The sequence below is a fragment of the Micromys minutus genome, assembly GCF_963924665.1.
Source record: "Micromys minutus genome assembly, chromosome: 21".
Taxonomy (NCBI): domain Eukaryota; kingdom Metazoa; phylum Chordata; class Mammalia; order Rodentia; family Muridae; genus Micromys; species Micromys minutus.
In genome coordinates this window covers 9,736,070-9,757,403 of record NC_137956.1, presented here as the reverse complement: position 1 = coordinate 9,757,403, position 21,334 = coordinate 9,736,070, and the positions used below count along the sequence as shown (strand labels likewise).

General features: G+C 37.3%; 1 protein-coding gene across 1 annotated transcript in view; it reads left to right on the top strand.

The window, feature by feature from the left end:
• Positions 1–21,334, top strand: part of HCRTR2 (hypocretin receptor 2) — a gene marked incomplete at both ends in the record, with an annotated part of 101,906 nt that overhangs the window by 55,145 nt on the left and 25,427 nt on the right. Inside the window, 2 exons of the mRNA XM_080934429.1 lie at positions 14,210–14,388; positions 19,020–19,263. Coding sequence (XP_080790555.1) covers positions 14,210–14,388; positions 19,020–19,263 — 423 coding nt within the window. The remainder of the gene's footprint in view (positions 1–14,209; positions 14,389–19,019; positions 19,264–21,334) is intronic.

The following is a 21,334-nucleotide window of genomic DNA, read 5'->3' as shown; positions in this document are numbered from 1 at the left end:
GTAGATACGGGACATTGGCCCTGATGGAAAGCTTTCTCTTGCTTTCTGCTGAGGTGAAGATGAGTCCTGCACTCCTGTTGAAGGCCACTCTGTTGTTTTCAGCCATCAGCTAAGATAATTTTTGATATTATTTAGTGGGTTTATGTGTGTAAAATGATCAAGGTTGAAAAATAAGAAAAGGTGGGTGTTATGATTTACTTACATTAACTTTCTTCTTTTCTGAGTTGACCATTTGTGATAAATACTCTAATATTTAAAGAACAATGAGTCATATGGATATCACATGATATCAACCACTTTCTGGCCATCATTTTAAAAAGAATTTCTAAAATAATAAAACAACGTAGGCTCACTTGCTTAAAGTGGCATATAAAATCAATGAATACTAGACAATATTATGGGTATAATAGACAATAGTAGAGATATAAATGTTTACAAAATACTATTTAAAGGATACTTGATTTTAAAAACAATTGAAAATTTAAACAAAGTAACCATTACACTAATTTTAAAAGGAGTCATATTCTAAAGTAGTCATGAGATACCCAAGATATCATTTCATAAGATATGTCTAGTAAGACCTAGAGAGTAGTTTCCTATGCAAGTCTCCAATTGCCAATATATAAATAGCAAATATTAAGATAAAAAGTAAAAAAAAAAAAACCATGTACTAAATTTGTCAAAATATCCATAACCTGGGGATAAACACCCAACAGTACTAAATATAAGTTTATAAAAGAACTGCATTTTGAGGTTTGTTCCCATCTGCTAATAAAATAAAGACTTAACTACATCAAGCACTGCTCTTGACAGTTAAATAGCAATGATGGCCACTGTCATGATTTACAAATGCACTTTTATTCAAGTTAATATAAGTTTACCTAAATGTATTTAGAAAGATATCAGAAGAAAGTAGGCACAGCATGTATATGTATATTCATACTCAGTGCATACATATGTGTATGTTTGCATGTTATATATGTATATATTATTCATATATATGTATATGTTTACCACAATGGAATGGAATAGAAATAAGGTAGTTACATATATTGGTATATTATTAACAATCAAAATAATGGCCCCTAAGTTATTCATGAAGCCTGAATGACATTGCAAATAATATAAAGTGAAAATCACAAGTATACAATGACAGTGAATTTTTTATTCATTGGATATGGAAAAACCAGTAAATCTTAAGCTGTTGTTTAGCAAGTTTGAACATGTGTTTCCTTCTGGTTTCAGAGTGGATGTTATCAAAGAAGACACAAGAACATCACATCTGAGTAGTGATCATACGTTATTTCTTAGTCTTAACAGTAGCAACGAAGGTATATTCCTTTCATGTAATACATGTATGCATATGTGGTCCTGCAATTAAAATACTTTAAAAGATTTTAAAAGTATCAACAACAGCAATGGGACCACCAAAAGCCATTACCTGTAACAGATGAATCAAATTTACATTTTCAAACAGGTGCATGAAGTAGTATCTCTTATATTCTTTTGATGTACCACATACTAAATAATATGAACTACTAAATTCTATCAAATTTTTAAGTTTATTGTTTCAGTTATTGCTTAATACAAACAGAATTAACACTATATATATATATATATATATATATATATATATATATATATATATATATATATATCATGCCCTATATATTGATTTTTCATAAATTAAAAATAAAGTGTGTCAGTGAACTCTCTATGTCTGAAGTAATCAGCTTGTGATCAGAGCTTTATTAAAGAACTACTTACCTAGAGGTAGAATGTTATAAAGAGAAAAAGGAAATTACCTAGGCTCCATGGTCTGTTGAGGGTTTACCCCTAAGACCCTAATATCCTCCTGTAGTCTTCTCTTATTAAAGGTTCAGTAACATTCCTAATGAGCAAGTCTTTATCACATAGACCTTTGGGGATACTTAAAAATCCAAAGAAAAGCAGTAAGATTTCATATAGAATGACGGTAGTGAATTTTTAAGAGCAATAGTCAGGGCATGAGCATGAAGTACAAGTCCAGGTTCAGTGTGTGGAACCATGAGGAAATGCATTAGTCTGATAAAATACTGGTAGAATTTCTGCTTTGTCCACATAACTGCCAGTTTCATTCCAATGGCTTAAAGATGATAATTTTTCTTTGTACCTTAAGATAACCGCAGATGCTGCTTTTCAGCAATTTTATAGAAAAGCATGCATTTCTTTTATATTTATTTAAGTTGAGATTTGAGCCACTTCTTAAATCTGTGAATGGATACTACAGTTAGTGTTGGGTTAAATCCTCAGGGACATGTCTGCCTGGTTGGTATGTCCAAAAGATGTCTTTCACGTTGTCTTCTCTACACATATTGAAGAATGTAATTACTTGTACATTGAGACATTCATCATTTTTACTTGTATGCTTTTCTGCATTTCCTATTTTTCTCTTCATCTAATCAGTGAAATCTATTCATTGTTTTCCCATATTTTAGTTGCACATTCTCTTTGATTTCTCTAATTATTGAGTAATAGTCAGAATAACAACAAGCAATCTGTTATGATAATTATACAGAAGTCCTCAATTTTCTCATTTTTCCTCTCTACATTGTTGTTGTTGTTGCTGTTGAGTGCGGCTACATCCTTGTACAGGTGAATGTGTTTTAATTGGATGCATAGAGTAGTTTTTTTTATTATTTAATTTAATCTCTATTTTTTTCACTCCAGATTTTATCTCCCTCCCAGTTCACCTGCTCACTGTTTCACATCCAGTACCAGCCTCCCACCCCCATTGCCAGGAGGATTCCCCCAACACTCCACCCACCACCCCTGGGACCTCCTCACTCCAGGGGCCTCCAGTCTCTTGATGGAATTTTTTCATTCTGGTGAAGCACAAATGTTTATTTCTAAATGAAATATATCTCCTGAAAAAATAGAACTACAAGGGTGACATTAACTGGATTTTGACAGTAGGAAAATTTACATAATTTACAAAATTTACATGGTTTCTGAACCATGTGTACATGGGTTGAATTCTTCATCTTATATCCCTGCTCCTGAACACAGTCTCTTCTTTCTTTCCAGTTCAGTGAGTGTCCCCAAATTTTTGACACCACATGTAATATCTTCTTTGAAGATAATTCATGTTTCTGTTCATATCTAATCATGCATCCACTGAAGCCTTCTATTTAAGCTCCATTGTAACCTTTGTATCATTAATATTTTACCAATGTTTGCTCATTAATTAATTTAGGGAAAACTGAAAAATAGTTTCAAAATTGATCTTTCTGATATTATATTAAAGTCACGTATAAATTTCAAATTATCTGTCAAGATAATGTTTCGGCAACCACAAGCAGAAGAGGCCTGTGTTACAAGAACTGAGAGCTACCCAAGAACTAGAGTCAGACATTTGATTGTAACTATCAGTCTATCAGAGATAAACACTACAGTTGTAAAAAACAAATAACAATACCTAAGGGAAACAAGGGAAGAAGAAAATTACGGGGATTCAAGATTACCTATCTTATATACCGAAAGGATTTTTTTCTTCTATAAAGTGATCAAAATAAGATTTCCTTCTGGCATTAAATTGAACAGAAGCTAAATGTCTCTAGAAGGATCCATTGCTTGTGTGTCAACTCTTGAGCTAAGAAAGGTCCGAAATGAAAACTGACCATGTGCCCCTGAATAGCTCTGACACAGGGTAAAATGCAGGCACAGCTGGGAAGAACTGCACTAGAGTAGGGGCTGCAGTGACGTACCTGCAAAGAATGACAAAGAAAGAAATGAGCAACACAAACTCCACTCTAGCTCCACTGAGGTGATATTATTACGATATCTGACACACAGGTACTATCTCAGGCTCAGACCACCCAACCTCTGATCCAGTGCTTCGCTGGAGCCTTCGATGCCTGTTCATACATACTGGTAACTGTGATATTGTCCCCAGGAGCTTTGTCACACAATAGGTTTAGAGACAGTTCTGAATCGGTTCATCCCTCCTGCTTAGGAGTCCCAGGGGCACACAGAGGTGGTTGCTAACATATTCAACACCCCTTTTGAGTTTTTTTCTTCTGTAAGAATTTATCATTAGGCTTTCTCCCTGTCCTCTTCCTCTTCCTTCCTCTCCCCTCTCCCTCTTTCTTTTACTGTGTGCATGTATGTATGTATGTATGTATGTATGTATGTATGTATGTATGTATTTTGTGAAGCTAGCTTTTTTAAAAATTTTTTTCCATAAAAAAATTTTTATGCTGTTGTAATTACTCCCTCAAAGCATCAGATTATGGTGACATTCTTAGTCTTTCAGAAATGACCTGGCCACTTTCACATAAGGATCAGGTGTACCTGAGATATCTGTTCAATTACAGGTCTATATTTTCTTAAGTAAATAAAAGTGAGGGTTGTTTTAGACTTTTTAAGGTTTCATATTTATTAATATTAGTTAACCTTTTGATTGACAAATTGATAATAATTCAGCTGCATTTATGGCAAGAGTCCAGCCATGAAGCATGTAAAATAGGGAAACACGATGTGTGATGTCTCTGAACCAGAAACACTAATGTAATCAATGTTTCTGTATGTATACATGTAGATAGAGAGAAAACTTTGCCTAAGTGGGGAGGTGGATGAGGGTTGATATGACAAGTCTATTGTTACATATGGAGATGGGCATAAAAACCGAAAGTACAGATAAAGAAGGCCACAGGGTGAGGGTAGACATAGGAAGGGCATTAGAGCCACGTTGGATTTAGGGATATATTAATGACCCACTTCCTGGGTTCCTTTGTCTGTTCCATAGTTATTCCATGAATGACCCAATACAGGACACTGAAAAGGTTAACTGCAGCTCCCCCACCTACATTCTTTTGGTGCCTTTCTATTTTTCCTGCACAAAGAAATGCATTATTTCATTTTGATTAACTCATTTCCATAAATCAAGAAATCCAGGATGGTTTATTCTTCCTTTAGCATTCTTCCTGGCATATAAAATGTGACTTTAAATGAACATATTAATTTCTATATTATAACAAAATTACACCTGATTCAAAGTTGAAAACATCCTTGAGATAGCAAGATAGGTGGCTCCAAAGGCTTCCACTGACACTTGGTGGTACTAGGTGGAATTACACTCTTTTTTACAAATTTCCTGAAATGGTTAATACTTTATATGAATGTAGTAAGAGACTGTGTTCTTAAGTGTCTCGATGCATATTCTATACAGATGTGCAAATTAGAAAACAATAGTTATAATATTTTATTATAATATCTACATTATAATATATAACTACATTGCTGACTTATGCTATACTTTTTATTATTTCAGATAGTTCATTTTTCACCGAACAAAAGAAAATTTTTAACAATGAATTATACTTTCTGCCTTTAATACTACATTAGCACAATTAAACTGTAATTGCTCATTTTTAAATGTTTTAATTGAAATAGAATCACATAACTTTCCCTTTCTCTTTTCCCTATTCAGCCCCTCTGAGAAACCCTCTAAACCTTCCCACTCCCAAGCCTTCTAAGTTCATAGCCTCTTTTATTTATTATTGTTACACATGTGTATTTATGTATGTGTATGACCTACTGAGTCCATTGTTTGTGTGTGTGTGTGTGTGAGTGTGTGTATGTATGTTTGTGATTTCAAGGCTGATAACTCTGTGTAGACAACAAATAAAGGGCTTATCTCTGAGTGAAGCAAAGGATATTCATAAATGAAGGAGCATCCCAAACACAGATCTGACTAAACGTGGATTTGTGGATAGCAGTGGGTCTGGTCTGGTCTGCTGGAAAGAGACAGCAGCTTACTCAGGAAAGGTGGAAAGATGGGTGGCACACAAAGATGGTGGGTTTGCAGGCCCTGTGTATGAAACTGGGTGTGTGGGTTTGCAGGTGGCAGAGGACTGAGAGAAGGAGAGAAAGGGAAGAAGCAACTTACCTAGGAAACGTGGATTATGCACCAAAACTATGAGTTTTCTTACACAACTTCAGCTGCCAGAAGGTTTGAAATTTTCTAGAACTCTGCTGCTAATAAATACCAAAAAGACATGAAATTATGAACGCAAGACATGTGTGCTGCTCTGTCGACTGTGTCACCATTGGCATCTGTCAAGAGATAGGAACAGCCAAAGTGTCCCGTAACTGAGGGATGAATGAAGAAAATGTTACACAAGCAAAATAAAATGCTACAAATGCTCAAAAGATAAAATCCTTCATTTCCAACAATATGAGTGGAGCTCGAGTTTGCCATGTTAATTGAAATAAGCCATGGACATAAAGACAAGTTTACATGATCTCATTTATGTGAGCAATCTAAAAAAATGATCTCATAATCAAGGAGAATAGGATGGCAGTTCCAGGAGCTAAGCAGAGTAGGTTAGCAGTGAATGAGGAAATATTGGTCCATGGTTACTAGTCATACCTGGAGGAGAAGGAAGTTCAGGCGTGGTTGCCCACAGCAGGACATCGACAGGGAGCAATAATGTACTATAATTTTCAAAAAGTTACAAGAAAGATTTTTAAAGTTTTACCATAAATAACAGATATGTGACATTATACAATAGCACATATATTTAAAATATATTCTGTGTTTCTGCTGGTTTTGTTTTCAGGTCTACATATGTAGCCCAGGCTGTCCTGAAACTTTCAGTTTACCTGCCTTGTCCTCTTGTATGCTGGGAACCCATGTGTAATGCCCTATACACTAACTATGTCTTAGTTAGGGTTTTATTGCAATGAAGAAACACCACGACCAAGAGAACTTTTGTAAGTGACAATATTTCATTGGGGCTGGCTTACAGGTTTAGAGAGTCAGTCCTTATCATCAAGAATGATTCACAATAGGCTCAAAGAAAATAAAATATCTAGTAATAAACAACTGAGAAAATGAAGAACGTGTACAATGAAAACAATAAATCTTTGGGAAAAAGAGACCAAGAAAGACACTAGAAAATGGGGTGTCCTCATGTTTTCATGAATTGGTCAAACTAATATCATTAAAAATGAGCATTCAAAAAGCATTTTATAGGCTCAACACAATCCAAACGAAAATTCCCACAACATTCTTTACACGTGTAAAAGGGGGAAAAAGTAAAATTCATATGGAAACACAATGATTCAGTATTAAAAACACGTAGATACTAGCACATAAACAGACATATAGGCCAGTGGAACAGAATAGAAGAAGCAAACATGGTAACACATAACTACAGTGATTTAGTGTTTGACAAAGGACAAAACACATAGTGAAGAAAGGACATCAGCTTCTTGATGCTGGGAATCCTAGATGTCCTTATATAAAAGAGTAAAACTAAAGTCATGGCTGTCATCTTGTAAACCTCAACATGAAGCCTGATACATTCAAGCTGATAGAGAAAACAGAGGCATTACTCCACAAGACACATGTATGGAAAGGGAGTTTCTTCATAGGACCCTGTTTCCCAAAAAGGTCAACAATGACACGTGAGAGCAAATAAAACATAAAAACACTTCTATACAACTAAGAAAACCCTCATAGAATGAAGAATCACTCCAGAGAGCGGGAGGGAATCCTTACATCTGACAGAGAATTAGCATCCAGAGTCTTTAAATAATGCAATATATATATATATATATATAGTTTTCAGTCGGAGAAATAGAAATGGATATAAAATATCTCAAAAGATGTCCATCATCTTTACTAATTATGGAAATAAAAATTAAAACAACCTAGAGATTTCATCTCACGCCTGTAAGAATGTCTGAGATCAATAAAAGCACTCAGAATCAGTGCTAGAGAGACTGTGAAGAAAGGAGACTCATTTATCATGGCTCAGATTGAAAATTGGTGCAGCCACTCTTGAAAGTTGGAGAACTTTCACAGGCTAAAATACATTTACCATATTACCCAACTGAACATCTCTGTGGCATATACCCAAGAACCCAATATTCTACCTCATAGATACTTGCTTAGATATGGACATGGCCACTCTATCTATAATAGCTAGGGAAGGAAAACAATCATTTTAATGTCCTTCTACTGATGGACAAATAATGAAAATGTGGTACATATACACGATGGGTTCTCTTAAACTGTAAAAAAATAAATGAAATTTGCAGATAAATGATAGAGATAAAAAAATGTTAAACTGAGTCACAGGGGTGCGGAGAAACAAATAGCACGTAATCTTCCCCCATTTTTATTTCTTGTTCTAAATATTCAGATGTGAGTATATAAGCTGGAGTAACCACAGAAACCGAAAAGCTAAAACTGGACCATGGGATAAAGATACTGCTAAAGAGGGAATGGGGCATTCAGGTACTATGAAGGGGGAAATGGGAGAAATGTGGGTGAGGCAGGAGGATATGTATATACTGAAGGAGGGGGAGGGAATGAAAATAAATGACATCAATGATGCTTAAACATCTCATAAAGAATCATATTATTTCATATTTTCCTAAAATTCATGAAATATATATTAGTATATATACATATATTTATGTATATTAGTATATTAGTGTACATACATATATATGTATATTTTCAATACAAGTATGCTATTTGGAGTGATAATTCTCCCCTTAATAATCATATACTGACACCCCATTACCAGACATACAAAAGTTTTTTGAGTTGTTGGGCCATATGTCTCCCCAAAGCAATATGACTATATCTGCCCTTGGTTGCCTCCTAGAAGTTAAGTATAAATTCCTATTTCTGAAGACATTGTGCATTTAAAACTCAAGACCTGGGGCTATTGAGGTCATGAATAGAAAAGAACCTGTCACTGCCACCTTCATATGCTAGTGTTACTTCCAAGTCTAACACTTCTGCATGTATTCACAGATGTGTATAGCTCACATGCCTTATCAAGGAAGCTTCTCTGTGGAACAGAGAAGACCATTAATGAAGACTACAACTGGTCAAAAATCAGAAAACAGTGATCACAAAGTTCTCAGGACAAACCGGCACATCAACAGTACAAACCCCATACCTAACGCTGAAGACATTTGTCATTATCAGTGTAAATCTGCAAAAGCAAGAGGACTGGGAATGTGCTGGGCTATCGCCTCCTAAAATGATAGGAAAGCAATATATCCATGATGCTTTATCCATATGAATGCCTAAAAAAGACATGAAGAATGACAATACCAATATATATGTTAACAAGAAGAAAAACACATCACAGGTTTTCACCTCTAGAAAAGAACTACAGGCAGGTATGGACTACTGAGACAGAACTAGTCTTCCACTGGGATGAGACCCTTATGGATTATCTAATACAATGTGGTCACTTCCCCCAATATATCCAAGAAACATTAAACACACTTGGCATGCTGCATTTATATATTTATGTAATAATAATAATAATAATAATAATAATAATAACTAAAGAAAGAGAAGCAATGAATTTGAGAAGCAGGGGTATAGGGCAGGAATTAAAAGGCGAGAGTGAGTGGGAAATTATACATAATTAAACATTAATTCAACAAAAAAGATGGAACCTGGATAAGGGTTTTCCACAGAGATGGTGCCTGTGAAAGTTACAGAGTTAATGCAACTAGAGTATGTGATCAAAGAGCACCGTCCATAAAGATAAAAGCAGATGTTTGCCAGGAGCTCTCAGGAGGGCAGGGCATTGCTGTTGCTAATGGTTACAGCGACACTGGATACTTTCAATAAGAGTAGGGAAAAAAACATGACAGGTGGGAGATATTTTGGAGATTTCAAGCATTGGTCACTGGGGGAAAGGAAGGATATTACATTTCAGAGAAATATTAAATCTGAGGAAAGGCTTAAATCTAGTTTTGGATGAATTCAGCATGCTGTGGAAGAAGAAAGTGGTTACTGTTGTACCTTTTGGTCTTCAGTGGGGGTGTAAGCAGACAAACACACATGTGCACAGATCAAGAAACAAACGGGGCTGTGTGTAGTTGCCAGGCCATTGAGAGTGTAGGATGTCATGAGCAAGGCCAGGGCAATCAGGGGTGGGGCTCCCTTGCTGTGTTTGAGAAGAACAGTGAAAAGTTCAAGAGAAGCAAAGCCTCGAAGGTAAGCAAAGTGATAATCTATAAATATTTGAACAGACATAATACAAAGACTACCCTTATTTTTTAGTGGCAGAATAATGCAACCTAACATAAAGCTCTAACATAAAACTGCTCCAGGACTCTTCCGATAAAAATCTTTATTGATTTTTCCCCTTTTGTTAACGTCTACTATAATAATGTCTGGTGATTAATGCTGAATTTCAATTTTACAGCACTTAGAATTACCAGAGACAAGGCTCTGGGCAAAGTGTTTGTGAGGAATTTTCTTAATTATGTTAGCTGAGATGAGAATGCCTGTCTTAATATTGTTGGCAACAGTCTATGGCTTGAGGTTCTATTTTTTTCATATATTTCGATCATGCCTTTTCACCTCCCTTCCTCCTGTTTCTTCCCATCTCCCTACCCACTTAAACTTGATTCTTCCTCTCCCTCCCTCCCTCCCGCCCTCCCTCTCTCTCTCCCCCCCCCCCTCTCTCTCACACACACACACAGACCCCTAAAAGAAAATCAAATCTATGGTTTTGTGTTGCTCATTGCTCCTGGGCATAGAGCCTGCACTGGTGTGTGGTTGATGTAACCAGTGTCACCCCCATTAAAATGGCTTTTTGGCCACCTGTGAGATTTAGTGTTCACTTCACCTCCCAGGGCTAGGACACTATCTGTCTTCAGCCTATCTCGCTGTGCTGCCACAGTCCCGAGTTGACATGCACATCAGTCCTATTCTGTCTGGAATGTACTGTATCCTTGGAGTCCTCCATCCTCTCTGCACCTTACAATCATTCTTCTACTTCACAACGAACCCTGAGCCTGGATGGGAGGGGTTTGATAAAGACACCCCATGTAGGAATGTGTGCTGCAATATCTGCCCCTCTACACACTGTCCTTTGGGTCTTTCTGTTAATTACTGCCCACTGCAAAAAGAAGTTTCTCTCATATGGGTTAAGCAATGCCCGAATCAATAGGCATAGCATCACATCAGTGGAGTCATAGCACTGAAACAGAGAACATAACAATCATCCTCTTCCTTGACCAACCTAGAAGCACATGCATTTACATATGGCTCACTGAGAGTAATTATTGATAACCTGGAATGTCTTTATAATAGAGGGGCCAGAGTGACAAGTGAGACAGAGTCATAGGTCTATGTGAGAGTCTTAAGGATTTAGTAAGAGGAGAAAAGCTGGGAGAATGGGCATAACAGTGGTCTTTAAATACTATAACCTCATTATAGCTACTGTTCAATTTTGCCCCTTAACGCCTGAAGATACTGTGAAATCCTGGTCTCTATTGTCTCAGACAGTGGTTTTCTTTGTATACATTTTTTAATTATTGATTTATGTGCATTGCTTTTTTTTCCTGAATTTACTTTTGTGTGCCATGCATATTTGATGCCGGAGGAGGTCAAAAGAGGGCTCAGATCCACTGGAACTGAAGTCACAGAGAGTTCTAAGCCACTGCCATATGGGTGCTGGGAATCTCACCCAGGTCCTCTTAAAGAGCAGCTGCTACTTTTAGCCATGAGCCATCCTTGCAGATGCCAAAGGTGTTCCTCTTTGGAAATGGAGTCATTGAAGATGTAATTTCTGAAGATGAAGTTAAAACTAAGGTGAACTTTAACCTCGTATGAAAATGATCTTGTAAGAAGATGGCCATGCCAAGATCTAGACAAGGGATAGTGTCACATGACCACGGAGGCAGAGGTTGGAACTATGTATATAAAGTTTGCAGATTTCACCATGACTACCATCAGACACGAAGCTAGGAAGAAGCAAGGGAGACCTTCCACACAGGCTCGGCAAGTAACAGAACTAACTGTAGATTCCTCCCTACGTCTAAGTCACACAGTTCACCATACACTAAAAAGTCTCAGAAATATTACTTGGTATCGACTTTTCTTATCACGAACCATAAGAATATGTTTTTTCAATTGTTAGGATATGTATGTTTCAAATATTTATGTAAAACAACATGTTTGGCAGGATCATCTTCAAGTGAAAGCATTGAAGTGTATTCTAATTAAGGCCACCTGATGTTTTGGATATCACCTTGCTGAAGTTAAAGGATCATGTGAATTATTCAAAAACTAAATCTTCCAAAGTATAAATACTTTCTTAAATTACATATTGGGAGCTGAGAGCTAATTTCAACCTTAGGAGCGAGTGGATGTATTTTGGCAAGATAGGAAAATCTTAATGGTAGATTGTTGAAGTTTGGGTCAGCTCTGCAACTTTCTCATCCACTCTGCCCTTGGGTGGGGCCCAAACTTCTGTGTTCTGCTTTTAAATTTAGTAAGGAATTCTTTTTAAAAGCCATCTTTTGTACTATCTCTCTGGAGGTTCCTTCTCCTTGGCTAAGAATCTTCCTTCTCAGCAGCTTGTCTTGTGCTGTTCTGGGAAGCTTAGGTTTCAGTCTGATTGATTGATTGATTGATTGATTGATTGACTGACTGATTGATTTACAGGAACCAGAATAATCTGAGTTTTTCCTGCTTTTTACCCAGGTCTTTTCAGGCTTGAGTTCTAACTTCTGCTAGTTGAGCATCATTTTGTAGAAGTTAATCTTTGGTTCTTCCTCTCAGTCTGTCCCAGAAATAAGACTCAGACTCAAAATATATTTACAAATACCTTGGCCATATAGCTAGGCTCCAATCTGACTAGATGTGAACTAAAATAACCCAATTATGTTAACCTACATTTTCCACGTGGCTGGTTACCTGTGCTTGGGTAACATGCATCCTTTTCACATCTTTTCCCCTGGACCACTCACTTAGCTCTATCCCAGAATTCTTTCTTCTCCCAGATGTTCCACCTTTATTTTTTGCTTTAGACATAGGCAATAGACTTTTAAATTGACAGGCAATACATCCATAAATATGTAAGATACTCTCTCTACAGTAGATGATTGTTAAAAATAAATTCTTACTGGGGCACTTAAATTTAACAAGTTATCTTTATTTCTATGCTACTACTCAAGGTTTCCAATCACAACACCGTTTCCATGACAACCCTAACAGGTTAATGATATCCTGGAAACAGCCACAGATTCTGAAACTGGTGGATTGGAAAGTTGTATGTGTCAGACAGGTGGAGGGCACAGTGTGCAGTAACTTGCTATGCTTTCTGTACAAAGTACCTGAGCAGGCTAGCACAGCATTACAGAAGAAAGTTTCCACAGTGTGATAACCACCAGGTACAATTTCACAGTGATGTTCAGAGGCCATCAGAAATAATAAAGAGGAGAGGGTTGGAGCCTAGAACTTAAATATATGGTTATAACCTCTCCATTTTCAAAAAAAAAAAGGTAAACTAAGTGGTGAGGGACACAATTATCACTTGCAAATCACTACTTTTCATATTTTGTGAGTGCTTAACAGTTCCAACAAAGGCCATTGTCTCAATTTTCTCAAACCAAATATACCCGATGTCTTCCTGTAAGATTTGCCCAAATAGTACAATATACATACATGAAAGATTAGGCTAAGTATGTGGCAAAAGTTGTGTTGAGTAATGGTTGGATAGTAGTACCTTGTTTTGTTTGTTTGTTTGTTTTTCTCTCCCATAGTTAATATTTTCTTCTCCTGGTTGTCCACAATGCAAATTTGTGGGAAGACACGGATCAAGATCATGAATGAGGTGATCACCAATTGTTCTTTGAAGATTACTAATTCCAATTCTCCTCATTCAACTCCAACTTATCAACTTTTTATCTCAATTTTGGCAGAGTTTTATTATGTGTCCCTGACTGACTTGGACCTTACTATGTAGACCAGGCTAATCTCAGGCTCACAGAGTTCTGCCTGCCTCTGCCTCCCAAGGCTAAGATTAAGGACATGTCCTCCATACCTAGCCCAGGAACTATTTCATGATATTTTCTACATACTGAGCACCGAAGGAATAGAAAGATCAATCCAAAGCTGCCCATTGACTTGGCATACATACAACTCAAGAGATAAGCAGCACAGCCCCATGCACAGGAAATACAGGTATTGGGTCAGTGAACTCATTTAAACCACAGATTCCAAATATACAGAGACTAACAAATGGGCTGACAACAGCACAGCTTCAAGCATGCAAGGATGGGTTTTTCAGCACATGCATATGGACTTTGCAGTCACATTAACTCTCTTGACTTTCCTCATCACTGCCTACTCTCTTTGTTTATTCCCCACCTTGTTTTCTTTCTCTATCAGTCTGTGTGGCAGTGTGGAAGAACCACCATATGAGGACAGTCACCAACTACTTCATAGTCAACCTTTCACTGGCAGATGTGCTTGTGACCATCACCTGCCTTCCAGCCACCCTTGTTGTCGACATCACTGAGACCTGGTTCTTTGGACAGTCCCTCTGTAAGGTCATTCCTTATTTACAGGTAATTCTTTTTTGAGAGCTTTTAGAAATTAGTTTTGATATGTTTTCAATTACATTACAGTCTGGTAAAATAGTGAGTTAACAAATAAAAATAAATATTCAGAAAATAAACAATCTAAGAATGATGGCACTTGAGATTTACTGAATAAATCATGACTGGATAAAATCTGAGGCAACAATGCTGCTAATTATTTCACAGTTCTCATAAAATAGATGACTTGAACAAACCAATGGTTAAGACATTCCTAGTTCAAATAATTTTAAATATTTGTTTTATAATAATCAGGAATATCAGTTTTTCTTAATGGTTTGTTTTCATCCTGGAAGATTAAGAGGTATATGGTAAAAGAAGGGCAATTTTGGGCATGAGTTCTGGTTCAGAATGTTAGTTCTGCCATCTCTAGATGGCAGGCTATTAAGTAAAATACATAGACTCTTAACACTCACTTACCTAAAATGGTAATTATTATAAGATTCACCTCATACAGCTGTTGTGACAGACTATTTAGATCATTTGCATAAGTCTCTTGGCTCTGTGATTACCTCATCATGGTCTTAAAGAGCAATGTATTCAGAATAAGAATCATTTACCATGAATGCGTCAGTGGTAAACAGTGGGTGCAGGCTTTCTGTGTCTGTTTGACAATGGAAAAGGAGGAGGAGGAAGAGGAGGAGGAGGAGGAGGAGGAGGAGGAGGAGGAGGAGGAGGAGGAGGAGGAGAAGGAGAAGGAGAAGAAGAAGAAGAAGAAGAAGAAGAAGAAGAAGAAGAAGAAGAAGAAGAAGAAGAAGAAGAAGAAGAAGAAGAAGAAGAAGAAGAAGAAGAAGAAGAATTAAGAATATTTTTAAAGAATTATCTTTTGATTGTTTTTATAAGTGTAGTCTAAGATAAAAAGATTCCTGATAGTGGCCATAGTGACGCATGCTTAAGAGCTGTGTTCAGCTTAGGAAGTAGTCAGTGAAGGAAAGCACAGTGTTCTGCTTGGGAAGCAGATACTGAAAGGAGGTGGTCTCCCTGTATCACCCCACAGTCCCCGTCACCCTTCTCATCCTTTCTTCCTACACCCTTTCCAGGTGGCAACCACGATGCTTTCATGGGTAAATAATGGGATTCACAGGAAAGAAAACTGGGAGAGCTCACGAATACCCATTATTAAAATGAATTTAAACTAATTTTTGGAACCAAAATGTTAAAGTTTTTTCTTTTTCAATTCAACAGCTCCTCAGTGATCTCTTATAGAGAGAAGTAATATTTTTAGATATCAAACATCATTTTTAGTCTATATGATGGTGCCATAGAAATAAGCTAAATACATACATTATGTTCAATTACAAGTTTGGTGGGCTCACCTGATGAGGACTATCGATGAATTACAAAAGGGACTTTGACAAAAATGTTGAAGAATTAGTCAAATAAATAATAGAAAAGGATCACCTCAAGGGGGAAATTCAGTAAGAACGTAGAACTGTGGGTGAACTCACAGGCAGAAACTAGAAAAAAAATCAAAAGCAACAGGAAATTCTAACACCTGAGGATCTCCCTGTTATTTCCGGTGAACTGCATTTCTCTCTGCTCCACTAATCGTACAAGAGGAAATGTCAGCTCCCCTTGGCATCAGGGTAGTTTCACCTGCCTGGGTGCTCCATTCTATAACAACCTGCATGATTGTCTCGTGAGCATGATGTTTTGGCAGAGGCGATGGTTCAGTGTGGAAGTATCACCTGTGCCAGGCGTGTGCATGCTAGCTTTGATACACTGAGAGCTTGCTGTGGCAAGCACCTCCACTTCTCCTGGGAGCCCAAATCGAAGTAGAGTAAATAACTTTAACCGCAAGGGATGCTGATATGAGTAGTTTTTAAAGCCACCGGCAACATTTTTTCTGTCTAACGCAACTTAGGAGAACGTTCTAAATGTCAAAGGAGAAACGGAGATTCTGGATCCTGGATGAACAGTGTCCAGACAATTCAGCTGCACAAGATAAGCCAATATGTAGTCACAGACTGGGAACAAACTGTACCCATTTCCTAGCTCATTCACCTCACCCTCCTTTTAGAAGCATGCCAGTGCCCCAAGAAACTCACGAGCTGGTAAAACCAGTCTCCGAGTTCCCCTTGTTTATCAGAGGCAGTGACAGTGCTCTAATTTCAAGTCCAGTAGCTTTCCTTCTGGTTGCTACAGCCTAACACTAATTGCTTTTATCCATTATATGTGACTTAAATATTTCGTATGCGTGTATATAATATACTTTCAATGTACCGAAGCTACACAGGAGTATTTGGTTTTATTTGGCTTTTACTAACTTAATATGATTTACATATTGTTTTTCTTCTAAAACAATACACCTTAGAGTAACGAGGGATATACTATAACACTTTGACAAATGCTTAAATTACTTAATCTTACAAATGGAAAGAAAATTCAACTTAATTAAAATAGACCTCTTAGATCTTCAATATTTTGCAATTCCATGACCAATAACACCTATCCTTGGTGAGCAGTCATTCTATAATTTATTCACTAATGCTGACTGGGGTAACTGGCCCTTTTTAAAGTAATTTTTACAAGACATAATGTTTCAGAAGAGGCCCGTTACAGGAAGTGGAGGTAAAAGAACAAAACAAATGAGATGTGGGTGACAGGCAGTGGACAGACAGGCAGACAGGCTGGACCATCTGCCCCAGTTGTATCTTACCTCATCCTGTCCCATTAGTCATATCTCTGCACTCATGCCTTGTCATGGTCTTTGAGAACTTTCTGGAACATCTATATGTAATTTAAAACAAGCCCCCTCGGGCTTTACTTTCTGAACAGAATCCCGAGGATATGTGTAAAGGAACAAAGTACTCAAAGGGAGAAATTCCCAACCCCTCTCTCTACTGACTATATTCACAACATTCACATTTCTAGGTTCTAGATTCCATTCCCAAATGATGATCAGGCTGACACATGAGTGAGAGGCAAATGGGGGTGGGGGGGAGAAGCAGTAACAAAGTCATTGTTTATAATCACTCATAATAAGATTCACTTTAATATTTTCCAAGAATATCTTATAAAGTGGATTCTAATTACACACTAAATGTATCTTAAGACATGGACGGACATAGAGATTCAAATAAATCATTGGTTGACCAAGTTCATCCAATAGACTCTACTGTAGTATTCAAGAGTTTTCCACATTAGAAATGGACCAGTATAATCGCTCACCCCATGGACACCAAAGAAAGCAACACACCCAAGTCACTCTGGGAACTGGATGTCAGTCTTTGAAGTGAGTTCATATGAACTGACCACTGCAGTTCCTTAGTTGTGGGATATATGAGAACTAACATTGAATTTGAGGTGAGTTGCTTCCATTTCACTCACCAGGATGTTCAGAATACATGAACAGTAAATTGAGAGGTCTCGGTGGACATTTGCACTTCTAATTGCTGGAAATAAACATAGCCTTGTTGCCTCAGCAGTCACAAAACAGCAGCCCTACAAGGTTCTTTTCCTACCTACAGTGGGAGTAGAATCTGGGGAATGAGGTCCTTGGCTTCCTGAGCATAAAGAAAAAGAGTTCCTGGGGAGTACAGAGTTCATTAATAGAAATTTGAAGATGCCTAAACTTCTCAGTACTCAGCAACTAACCTAAGATTAATCTACTGAAAAATTAGCCTCCAAGAGGTGAGAAAAATCTATGTGCTTAGTTAAATTATCTATGAGTAGTCTTTCTTGAAAAATCTCCTGAAAGTTAAATGTGACATCACAATGAATATCATCATTTTAGAGTGTAATGGATTATAAATACACCGCACCTGCATGGAGCCCTTGAGTTAGGCATTTTACATCTCAATTAACTCTACAATTCCATTTAATCAATGCTTTGTTCAGAACAGAGTCGTGGATTAACGACAGGTCCATATACTAATTATGTGGGAACCAACAGGGTCGAAATGTTTATTTCTTTCAATTTCCAAGGTAAAGAATTATTTGTGATGTTATTTACATACAAGTCTGTACTAGGAAGACCCGCCAGATTTAGTCAGTGAGTGAACTATAACACACATACTCACACACAGAATTCTCTTTGAATGTGATCTAGGCTTTTATTTGTTCCTGTATATTGAAAATCACTGGATAGCAAGCACCCTTCTTCATTTAAAAGTATGAAATAAGATACCCGTGACTCATCTCCAATATCGAAAAATAACAGTGAAAACCTACACGATAATTTAAAATCCACAATATCACATCATTCTGGTTGAAAGAGAATTTTCAGTTGCAGAAGAAACACATGTATAATTTTTTTCCTCAGAGAATAAACACTACTTATTCCAGTACAAAAGCTGCAAAACAAAGATCAGAATTATTTCAAACATTATAAACTGAGCATTTAATATGAGAAATCTGCGAGGTTTCAAAGCACTTACTTCACATCTGAAAGGAAATAAGAAGTTTCCTCATGCATGTCTGCATTTCTACTTTCATCTTTTTCGACATGAAAATTATTTACGTGAATTAATACATGGAGCGGGTCTCCCTGGATGCCCTTTTTCTGCTGCAACTACTTTGCAGATGCGGCAAATGCCCTCATGGTCCGATTCCGGCACCTAGCAATTCTCTTGAATCATGTTCCTTTCCTCCCCCTCTAGACTGTGTCAGTGTCTGTGTCTGTCCTTACACTGAGCTGCATTGCCTTGGACCGATGGTACGCCATTTGTCACCCTTTGATGTTCAAGAGCACAGCCAAGCGGGCTCGAAACAGCATCATCATCATCTGGATCGTCTCCTGCATCATAATGATTCCTCAAGCCATTGTCATGGAGTGCAGCAGCATGCTCCCTGGCCTAGCCAATAAGACCACCCTCTTTACAGTATGTGATGAACGCTGGGGCGGTAAGTGGGCTTCATTCCTGTGCTCACGTTGATGTGGGACCCGGAAGTGTTGGGTTAGCATCACTTTTGCCAAGTTGGTCTTATATGATTTATCAACATTCGTTCAAAAGAGCTCAGCAAAAGGGTGAAAATAAAGTTGAAACACACACAATTTTCACAAATAATTTAGGTCCTTTGGAGGTGCTTCATGAACTGTTTTTAATTTTTGTGCCATTTTAAAATGGAAATAAATCGAGGAGTTTCTTCAATGGCTCATTTTTGGTTATTTCTTAAAGTTTTAAAACAAACAACTAGTTAGCGAAACAAATTAAATTACAAATTAACACCTTATTAAAAGCATTATAAAAGTTTTCTCAAAAAGTGAAATACAGGTATATATAACCCAGTTTTCCCACTCCTGGACATAAACTTGAAGAAGTCTGTATTTTATTTCTGAGATACCTATGCATCTATGTTTATTGTTACTCTATTGATAATATTACATAAAAACAGAGTCACCATAGACATCTATGAAAGCGTGATACATATTTCAATGGGATTTTATGCAACCATAAAGAAAATAAAATATTCAGGGAAAAAGGATGGAGAGAGAAAAGACTACATGGAGTGGACCCAGGCTGAGAAAGACAAACGCCGCATGTGCTCTCTCATGTGTGTATCTTAGCATTTAATTTTTTATCATTTTTATTTGATAATTTACATATTTACGTTTCAAATGTTATCCCCTTTCCTGGCTCCACCCTCTCTCATTCCTCTTCCCCTGCTTCTATGAGGGTGCATCCCACCCACTTCCTCCTTCCTCCCCATCCTGTCATGCCCCTACACTGGGGCATCAGGCCTTCACAGGACCAAGGGGCTCTTCTTGCATTGATGCCTGATAAGGCCATCCTCTGCTACATATGCAGCTGGAGCCATGGGTTGCTCTACGTATATTCTTTGGTTGGTGGTTCAATCTCTGGGAGCTTTGAGGTGTCTGGTTGGTTGATGTTGTTTTTCCTATAGGGTTGCAATACCCTTCAGTTTCTTTAGTCCTTTCTCTAGCACCTCCTGATAGTTAACTACAAGCATCTTAATCTGTATCAGTAAGGCTCTGGCAGAGCCTCTCTGGAGACATCCATATCAGGCTTGTTAGCAAGCATTTCTTGTCATCATCAATAATGACTAAGTTTGATGACTGCATATGGGATGGATCCCCAGATGGGGCATTCCCCGGATGGCCTTTCCTTCAGTCTCTGCTCCACTCTGTTCCCTGTATTTCCTCCTGTGGATATTTTGTTTCCTCTTCTAAGAAGGACTGATGCATCCACATTTTGGTCTTTCTTCTTCTTGATCTTCATGTGGTCTGTAAATTATATCTCAGGTATTACGAGCTTTGGGGCTAATATCCACTTATCAGTGATATCATGTGTGTTCTTCTGTGACTGGGTTACCTCACTCAGAATATTTTCTAGTTCCATCCATTTGCCTACAGTGGCTTATGCTCTAAGATCAAGAATCAACAAATGAGACTTCATACAATTTCAAAACTTCTGTAAGACATTTAATTTTTTTAAAATGTGAACTTTATATTCAAATAAAGCAAGGCAAATTCCAGGAAACTAGAAAGGGGTCCGTGAGAGAGGAAGAGAGATGATATGTTAAGGAAGACTAATAGAACACACATTCTTTAAAACCTGTTTTCAGCTTAAAACTATGTTCTTATAGCAGTGCAGTATCACATTGCCTGTCCACTGAGAGAGGAATTTTATCAATTAGAAATCACCTCTATATGGCACTTCCCTGCATATATCCAGTGCCCATGATAGTAATATAAACAAGCAGACTTTTCAAGACACTGTGATTCTTTGCTCCAAAATTTCTAACAATGGTAACACACTCAGTCATGCATGGCAGAGACACAGATTCTGACAGAGAAAAAAAAAATAACAAAAGGTCACCACACATCTCAATATGACATGTACTAGCTACACATGAGAGGAACAAATTGCCCTCTTTTAGATAATTGCATTACAATGGCTCATACTTATAGGATTCACATATCAGGAAAGAATGAATGGTTAAATATACATGC